Raw genomic sequence first — 10000 nt, 5'->3', positions numbered from 1 at the left:
CCGAAGCTTTTCAATGAAACAGCTATTTCAATGCAGCAATCACTGACTGGTCGATTCGATTTTTAAAAATTATTCCAGTAGCCCAGTATCCCTGGTTTCCGATACGTCTATTTATGTGAAGAATAACTCTGTGGCCTCAAAACCTGCAAAGCACTTCGCGACTAATTGTAATTAGACTTGGACCTCCATTTGTGCGCCCGCCATTTAAAAAAAAATCTTAGATCCGCCCCTGCAATGACCTCTTCCCAGCTCTCAATGACTTTCCTTCCCCGGGGAGGATTGTACACGTGCCTCAGGTCATCATTCGCATCGCTAGCGGTAACTCAATTGTCAATGAACACTAGAAACTAGGCCAGGTACTCTGCTGTCCCACAATGAACCCACATCTCTTTCCTGAGTGTTTATTTACCATCCTAAATAACAAGGCGTGTAAAGGAAGAGAGGTAGCCTCCGGTAACAGAGTGAATGTTCATGTTGTGAGACGGATTGGCGACCCTGACCAAGTGCATTGTGATGTTTATGAGTTGTCGTATTGTGTTGTATTCATGTGCTGTTGCGTTGCACTTGCGACTAGTAAATAAACGTAAGAACACGCTTATGAATTATTAAAAGTTGACCTGGAACCTCGCCTTCAGCAGAGGTTTCCTGTAGATAATTTTTAGATGAAACAACGCCTTTGCTTTTAACGAATATTCCCGGAAGGAAATTACGTCATGGAGTTCTAAAAATGATTACATATTTTACAGTGGCATTTCCCCTCTTTGTTATAGGACTTCAGATGATATACCATTGAGAAGGTTTATTTTGGATAGGAATATTAAACTATAAATATTCTAAACATGCAAAGAGACCCTAATTAAATTCAATCAGCTTTTGGTATTCGGGAAGTCTTGATTCAGCAACTGCTCAGTAATAAAAAAAAATCGATTTGGATATTCCGCTTGGACACAGCTGCAGACTGCCTATTTTTGTGACGCATCGACGTTTTGCAGCATGTGTGGACTGACCTTGATGTTGACTCAGTTTTTATTGATTTTATTACCATATTTGAGTTGTATATAAGTTGTATTGAAGTTTTTGTGCCTATTATATATATATATATATATATATATATATATATATATATATATATATATATATATATGTGTGTGTGTGTGTGTGTGTGTGTGTGTGTGTGTGTGTGTGTGTGTGTGTGTGTGTGTGTGTGTGTGTGTTACACATGGGTCTGTGTTTTGTGATATTATCCTTACTAACAGGATTACATTGGTAATAATACTAATGTAATCCTGTAATAAGAATTTTCATATTTAATTTAATTATTATCATTATCATCTCTGTAATCATAGCTTATTATTTGTTTCTGGTAATTGAAAATTTAATTTCACCATCATTTGGTTTATTATTCAATGAGTAGCAGGTAACGATGATTAGGTAAAGTGATGTATTTTGCCATGCAGGCTATAATGATATTTCATTCGGTCCACAGTTTTCTGGAAATTTCACTCCTCAACCTGGAAAACTAATTCTTTCTAATCTTATTATGTTAATTTAACAAAAACTGTACTACTTCAACAAAACCAAAGCTAAAAAATTTAAATATATTGAAACAAATGTAACATGTTAAGAAAAAAATGAAAAATAATAAATCAAAATCAAAGTCCTGCAAATCGAGAGGGTCAAGAAAGTTCTCGTGAGGCGGCTTAGCAAGGTGAACAAATCTCGCCATTCTATTATTTTTCTCGTTTTTTAGAGCCTTTTTAAACCTGTCAAGTGTGTGCATGGTGATGATTTGATAGAGCTGTTCGGAAACTATCACGCAAGAGTAGTATTTACATTGAATTTGCTTTGTTAATGGGTCTTTATAAGGAAATGTGGGTGAGCATCGTGTTTCAAACAGTGGCGTCATTTGCTTTCTGCACTCGTGTTGTGGTTTTCTTTTGAGTTTCATAATTTGTAACATTTCAAAGGTAATTGTGTGTTTCAGGTTAGTGGAGAGAGATAGGGTTGTGAAAGGTCTGTGTTGTGTATAAAAGCTTAGAGCAGTAACATGCGCACCAAAAGTAGTAGAGAATGTTAGTGTTTGCGGCAAGGTTTCATATGATCATGAAGACATATCCTAACTGAATTAAGGATATTTAACCATTGGGTTTCTTATAAATTGATAGGGCAGTGGGAAGACCGGATAAGGTATCAGGTAGAGAGTGTTCAGCATGACGAATAAAAATATCAGTATATTTTATAACCTTCCCATAAATGTAGAAATCACATGCCTCCTTCCCTGTGATAATGAGCTTAGGAAATGTCTGGAAGGGCCTCTTATGATCATGTCTGGTCATCACCGTAATTTCCTGTTGGTATTCTGGAAAAGACCAAGAAGTCACTTCAATATTTTAGTTTCACACTGCAATACAGTCTTGCAATAATTAGTCCTTCAATTATCAGTGATGTTATGTGTGTGAATCTATGTCTACTTCCACCGCTAACAAAAAAAATTGGTAATTGTTACTGATAGTGACTCACCCTCCAGAAACTTAACTCTCAAATGCTTGGCATCAAGTCCATACCTCTCCGTTCCTGCTTTCTGTTTATTTCCTTGACACTCGTTTATTTGCACTTTGTGCCAACTTACAGAAAATGGACAATAAGGGTGTCATGGATTTGATCTCTGAGCAGTAATATGCAATGAATATTTGTCATATTTTCATCGCTATCTTATAGAGCAAAAGTAATATAAGATGACATCGCCATCTTATATTTCTTGGGTATTTGTTACAGAGACGACACACCCTCCCAGAGACTAAGTTGAAAAAAAATGATGGTTTTTCTGCAGGAAATCCAATGATTTCATCAGTTCTGGGCATTGTTTCTTGTGTGAATGAATCGTTCAGGAGATCGAGTACCATTTCTCCATCGATAAGTTTGATTTGTTAGTCCGTTAGCAGGGGAGGGGATGAAGTATATCAGGAAAATTATGAGGTAAAACAGGCTTAGATAAAAATAATAAAGTTCAAAAATGCGTAAAACTAGCACAAAAATGCTTAAAATCAACCAATGAAATTGTAGACATAACCGCCATCTTTGAAATTCTACAGACATGCACCAGAATTAAAAAACCATGGGAGCCCAACCTACCTTTCGGCAAAACTCTACAGGAATTTACACATTCCAACCCCCCAAAAAAACGTATTGACCAATAAACCAGCCTACTTTAGCAATTTAAGTTGCCGTGACTAGACCTGCCCGAGGGGAGGGTTCATGGGAGGCAACTTTTCGGCATTTGGAACTCTTGATGACCCCAGATGCTAAACTGGGATCGTCACTGAAGTCTATTTTCTCTTCTGTGTCACTGTATAGTCTTAAAAATATCCCAGAATCAACACAGTACAGGAAACGCAACATTTCTTAGCAGTGTTACACCTTGAAATGAGCAGGCCAGCAGCTGTCAAGCTGGCGGATATGAAAGGAAGTGTGAATTGCCAAATTAGCCAAATATTGTTTTGATGTGCGTATAGTAGCATTGGTACTACTTAGGCCATCACAGTTATGTGTTCAGCGGTCAGTGTTGTGTTTTTCTTTGCAAGGTAAACAAGCTGATTGACTTAGAATTTGAGCAGTGGCCGCGCATTATATTTTCATCATTTAGCAGTAAATATGGGGCAGCTGCAGCTTAAACTATGTTCTATCCCACTCTATTTCTTCCACTCTATAAGATGGTTGTGTTCATTTCCCTCTATCTACATGTGTCGGTGTCTTCAGCTTAAACCATTTCTTGTTCTCTATAAGATGGTGATGTCTTTATCCCCCTGTGTGTGTGTGTGTTGCTGCTGGTAGCTTATGCCAGAAATTAAAAAGTATTAGTAATGTGTATTAGTAATGTTTATAAAGTAGCTTTGATCCTTTCAGATCACTATTACTCCAGCCAGTCCTGGGAAATTCACAAATATTGCCATAGTAACCTAAAAGCTTCCTCCCCAACTCCCCATCCTTTCACAGTATTTTCCTATTGGGAACTCTGCCCCCAGACCCCCATCCGATCACCATGGAGTAATTCTATCCATTACAGGCAAACTTTACCTTGTATTACATGGCTGTGGGAAACTGAAACCAAAACCTCCACCTTGTACTTCAAGGAAAGCTTCTTTTTTTTTTCTTTAGGTCTGCACAGTGATATATTGTATAGGAAAGGTACAGTCTAAGCTCTCTTTTATGTGCATATGCATTTTTTGGGGATTTATGGGCCTTTGCCAGAGCACAAAGGCTAATGTGTTGCATGTCACTGTACCATTGTCATGTTAGATTGAAGAATGGACAATAGTTAGATTTATGACTACCATAGCACTAAGCAAATCTCGTACTGCAGAGCTTTCAGTTTTCTTTGAATAGTGTGGATTGTAGAGTCAGACCTTTATAGCAGAGGTGTGCAGGATTTTTTAATCTTGCCCATGTCAGTCAGCCACTGCATTTTCTTGTGAAATAGAATCTGTAAGGACAGCTTTTTGTCCACATGTTACAAGATTTGTACTTTGAAGTTAAATTTTGGTTTTATTTTTCCAATTTAATATCTAGGTCTGGGAGACAGGGTTTAGAGTCAAATAGGATAAAATGAGATTAGATAAAACATTGAATGAAATGATATTGATTCAATTTAATTCAATTTGATTTTATCCCTACCTACATACCCACTTCCAGAGGGAGTCTCTTATGTGAACCAAAAGTAAATTTTTTTGGCCATTGTTGGCCTATCACAGAACAGAGGTCAGAAGTGTATGTATTGTATTTAGTTAAAGGTATCAATTCAATATATAGCTAAAGAAACTGAGATCAATAAGTTTAATTCAGCTTTTAGTATATTTCTATTAAAGGTAGAAATTATGAAGACAATGATTTTGGTAATTGTTTACAAAAGGATTGTACTTTTGGGTCTACAACAGCCTAAGGGCACTCCTGGGAATCCACAAACATTAGCATATGGACTTGAAACCTTCCTAGCAAGAGGTTTATGTGATTGCTGTATTTCCTTAGGTAGGAGCTCCACCTTAACCCCTACCTGAACATCACAAACTTTGATACATATCTACTAAAACCAATGACGAAAAAAGCTTCTCATACCAAAGTGCACCATGAACTTATGAAGCCATCTTAAACAAAATCCAGAGGAGAAAATTAGAGTTGAATACATTTTCCTAGATGCAATAGGTTAATGCCTGAAGTAACGATATCACTACAGTATGGCCTCTAATTCGAGAGTAAAACATTATACTATAAGTAGACTACAAATACTTATTATAGACAAGTAAAGTTTGTCTCTACCTCCAGAAAACATCAACTAATGTCAGTGTCTCTAGTGCTTTAAAAAATGAAACCGAAGCATATTTTGGCAACTGAGACTGCTAGAGGTACTAATACAGTTATAGGCCATTTCCTAATTGTTGCAGTAATTAACCCTTTTTCTGTGGGTGGCACATGTGTAAAAGCCATGGCTGTTTGTGGACAAAGTATCAGGTGGCATCGCATTGCGACCATTCTTGTGCTGTCAGCTCATTGGACTGAGCTTGTTTTTCTCTGATAGTTTAGGAATCACAATTGTTGTGAAACTGATAGGCAAAATCACCTAAGGTGAAGGTAATCCTTGAAAATATTTATATTTAAATTGTGCCAACAACCTTACAATTATGTCCAATTGCCAGACTTCTTTACCCACTGATATTGGGTTGAGGGAGGGTAATTTTCATTTTAAAAGTACCATTGGTAATTCTCAGCTCTAATGATGGGTATTCAAATTTTTTGGTTAGTATATGCATGGTAGCAATGACAAAATATTGACAAAAAAATCAGATATTTAGAATTTTTTTGTAGTTGCTCAGAACTAGAATTCATGTGTTGTTGTTCTGTAACAAAAATCATTGCTGCAACATGGTAGCACAACTTAGCAAAGTAAAACAAAATCTAGTGTACTGAGGTTTGTACACAAGATTGTACTGAAAGAAAACAAGAAAAAATATCAATGGATAAAACTGTAATTGCAAAGAAGGAAAGGGATGTTGAACAGTATATTGGAAATTAGAGATAGTATCCTATATTCCATCAGTAGTAATGACAGGACAGCAAATTAGCTGAATCAGTCAACTAGACACAGTGGTAATATCATGCACCTTGCTCCCATTCTCTGAAAATATCTTGTTGGTTTGTATTTGAGTCTCGCGTACCTTCTCATCTTTGCACACTCGATGCATTTGTTGCAGCCCATTTTCATACACAATATTAATGATTTGGAACAATTTAATGGCATCTAATCATACAGCAGGCAATACCTCATCTGTCATATAATCTGTCCTGATTGCTACTGCAAGCTGGACAGTTGTCCATGTGCAGAGCAGCATCTTAACGAAAGTCAGAAAATTTTACCAATTGTTTTTGGGTAGATATATTGATGCAGAAAGTGAATGGAATATTATTCACCAGAAAATAAGCTTGTTAAATAAGTTCAGAACCTAAACAATATCATGAATAAGATTGGATCATATTGTGTTATCCCATGTGTCAAAACATACAAATCTTTATGGTAACTTCTGTATTTTGCATAGATGGAATATCTGATTAAGGTTAATACAATTTCAGATTTATCTGCTCATAAGTCAAAATGTTGAAAAGAATGCTTTTGGAGAAAAACAATATCCTGTATTGAAGGGAGTTTTTTCCATTGATTTATCAGTATTTGAGGTGCTTAAAGAGAGAGTTTTATCTTTAATTCCAGTATTTTTTTTTTTTTTCTTATAATTTGAGGCACAGTGGAGAAAGGGGTTCAACAATTCCACAGTCAAAAAAATATAAACCATTTTCTTGACATCTGCTGATTTGTTGATCATATCTTGCAAGGAAGACGTTGCTTGAAACAGTTCATATTAGTCAAATTTATTGCTTGAAACAGTTCATATTAGTCAAATTCATTGCTTGAAACAGTCCATATTAGTCAAATTCAAGTAGTTTTCTCCTTTTTATCAAAAGGTTATTTAAAAGCTATGCCTCGTATATGTATGAATGATAGTCTTTGATTTTGTTTTGTTGGTACAGTAGATAATGTGAAATATGGTTTGCAAAATAATTAATAACATTTTGGGAAGGTTCCTAGTACCACAGACATAAATAGGATTGGACATTAGGTAATGAAGATTCATTATGCAAAGAAAATTAGTTTTAATGTTCATATGACTATTCATAAATCTTTCATCATATTACAGGCTGACTCTTGATTGCAATCATGGTGGAGCAATTAAGGCCAGAGGACCTACAGAGGCTCCAGGGTTTCATCAGTGCCTGCAGACAAAATCCTTCAGTACTTCATGTGCCTCAGCTGAGCTTTTTCAAGTAAGTAGATGATAGATATCTAAAGGAAGGATGCAATTTGTTGTTGATTTAAGTTAATTTAGGCAACTTTTGAATTGGTTTTACTACACTACACCCTAACAATCACAACCACACTCTTGCCCATCCCCAGACGTACCAGCACAGAGTATACCATACGGAAGAATATATTTATGGGAGTTTCTGAAAAAAGTTTTATCTTGAACATGAAATATATTTTGCTTGATGTTGTGAAAAAACACCAATAATTTTTTTGATATTCTGTTGACTTCTGTATTTGACTTGTGGGATATCACTGTTATTAATTCTTTGCGCAGGGAATATCTTTTAAGTCTAGGTGCCAAACTGCCAGAATGTTCGCCACCGCCCAAACCTGAAGAAACGCCAATGAAGGAACCTGAACCCAAAGTAGAGGAAGAAGAGGAAGTAGAGAGTGATGTTGAACTGAACAATGAAGGGGTTATTGGTGAGTATAGTTTATGTTAAAGATAAAGTTGTAATTGTAGGTTGATCAAGATTCAAAGTAAATGCAGGAAAATGTGTACAGATCATGATATATACCCCACAAGACATTGAGGTTAGATATGTACATGTGCTGGAGAATTCCAACTTTCAGTACTTTATTCAAATACTGACTTCATTTTTACTTTCTCACTCTTGTTGTAAGTGCTCTAACATTGTAACCTTGAGTTTCTGTTACACTGAAATAGAACTACAAGACCAAAAGATCAGAAATGCTGTTATACCAAAAGACTAGACAAGAAGAAATTAAACAAATTCTCCCACAGAACCTGAAACAGAGGACCCACCTGAGCAAGGTGACTCAAATAAGGTCGTGTCAGAGGAGGACCAGGATGCGGCAAATGAAAAGCGGTCAGAGGCAATGATGGCGTTGTCTGATGGCGATTTCCAGAAAGCTGTCGATTGTTTCACAGAAGCTATCAAGCTTAATCCAGGTGTGTTTTAGATTAAGATGTGGTTGTTGGGTTTCATGACTTTGATATATATTCATTGAGCATGTTGAGATTGAATGGAGTTAGGTATTTCAGTATGATTATTTTAATGAGTCATTCTCTATAAATTGAGGGTAATTGCTTCTTTTTGAAATTAAGAAGTAAACTTTGTCTCGTATTCCATCTCTTGAAACACTTAACACATACAAGAAGAATAGAATGTATTGGAAATGAGTAAAGTATATTGTAAAAAATGATTAAAAACTTCATTTTTTTGTGTGCAGGATCTGCCATGTTGTATGCAAAGAGAGCAAATATACTATTGAAACAAAACAGAGTCAATGCTGCTATCCGAGACTGCGATGAGGCTATCAAATTGAATCCAGATTCTGCAGCTGCATACAAGTTTCGAGGTAGAGCACACAGGTAAGCGATAGTGTGTACAAACATTAGTTATATATTTTCTATTTTTTTAAAAGAAATATGTATATATACTTTATTTTATTATTTTATTATGCGGTGTGTAGGCCTGGCGTGCGTGAACACTCGTGCAGTGACAAAACTGTGCCTCCCCTTTGCAAAGTTATTTTGTGTAAACCTTTTAAGCCTTTTTGCCATATTCCAGTGTCTATATTTGTCTTTTGATTTACTTTTTCCAGATGGCAATAGGCTATTTTCCTTGCACAGGCTCCATATCTCTCTATGTAGTAAATAACTAAGTGCAAGAAAAAAAAAGTATGGAACATTTGGTTACTTCTGTCATATCTTATTATTTTGTAATTTTCAATTTTCCGTAATACTACCTGCACCACTGATCACAGCGGCCAGGAGTACGGTGCACAGCATGGAAATGGCATCCTCCAGGGAGCTGGGACTCTTTCAGTCACGGCTTTAGCACGTTACATTCCACATTTGTCTTGCGATGGGAATAATGCCAAAACCCCCTTCTAAGTGCCAAATGAGTCAAATCACACTTTAAGAGGTTTTTACACTTGTGGTGAGTCTTTTCTATCACCCTGGCCTTTGCTCATGATGACAAGGTTGCGTCACCCTGGCCTTTGCTCATGATGACAAGGTTGCATCACCCTGGCCTTTGCTCATGATGACAAGGTTGCGTCACCCTGGCCTTTGCTCAGGATGACAAGGTTGCGTCACCCTGGCCTTTTCTCATGATGACAAGGTTGCGTCACCCTGGCCTTTGCTCATGATGACAAGGTTGCGTCACCCTGGCCTTTGCTCATGATGACAAGGTTGCGTCACCCTGGCCTTTGCTCATGATGACAAGGTTGCGTCACCCTAGCCTTTGCTCAAGATGACAAGGTTGCATCACCCTGGCCTTTGCTCATGATGACAAGGTTGCATCACCCTGGCCTTTGCTCATGATGACAAGGTTGCATCACCCTGGCCTTTGCTCAAGATGACAAGGTTGCATCACCCTGGCCTTTGCTCATGATGACAAGGTTGCGTCACCCTGGCCTTTGCTCATGATGACAATGTTGCATCACCCTGGCCTTTGCTCATTTTAACTGATGGTGGCACGTTCACATTACTTGGCCTTTGACCCACATTTTTCCATGACAAGACTATAATGTCATCTGGATTGTAGGGGTTAACTAGCTCTAGTGAGCGAGTGGGTAAATAGGCTGTACACAGTACACGCCCAGTCAAGGAGGCTCTACTGTTGT

The 10000-nt window shown here is 37.1% G+C and overlaps 1 protein-coding gene across 5 annotated transcripts in view; it reads left to right on the top strand.

Annotated features, from left to right (window-relative positions):
• The first annotated feature begins 1563 nt into the window (after nt 1-1563).
• LOC113816010 (hsc70-interacting protein-like) overlaps nt 1564-10000 on the top strand; it is a 36219-nt gene continuing 27782 nt past the window's right edge. The window contains exons 1-5 of one of the 5 annotated variants that reach the window (XM_027368029.2): nt 1564-1708; nt 7239-7365; nt 7680-7828; nt 8151-8318; nt 8600-8741. In XM_027368029.2, coding sequence (XP_027223830.2) covers nt 7259-7365; nt 7680-7828; nt 8151-8318; nt 8600-8741 — 566 coding nt within the window. In that variant the 5' untranslated portion in view covers nt 1564-1708; nt 7239-7258. Of the gene's footprint in view, nt 1985-7238; nt 7366-7679; nt 7829-8150; nt 8319-8599; nt 8742-10000 lie in introns of all 5 variants that reach the window. The other 4 variants (XM_070144966.1, XM_070144981.1, XM_070144961.1 and 1 more) reach the window with 4 other exon arrangements.

Source organism: Penaeus vannamei, chromosome 3, assembly GCF_042767895.1.
Source record: "Penaeus vannamei isolate JL-2024 chromosome 3, ASM4276789v1, whole genome shotgun sequence".
NCBI lineage: Eukaryota > Metazoa > Arthropoda > Malacostraca > Decapoda > Penaeidae > Penaeus > Penaeus vannamei.
Note: the sequence above shows the minus strand (reverse complement) of the source record. Positions and strands in the feature narration are given on the sequence as shown.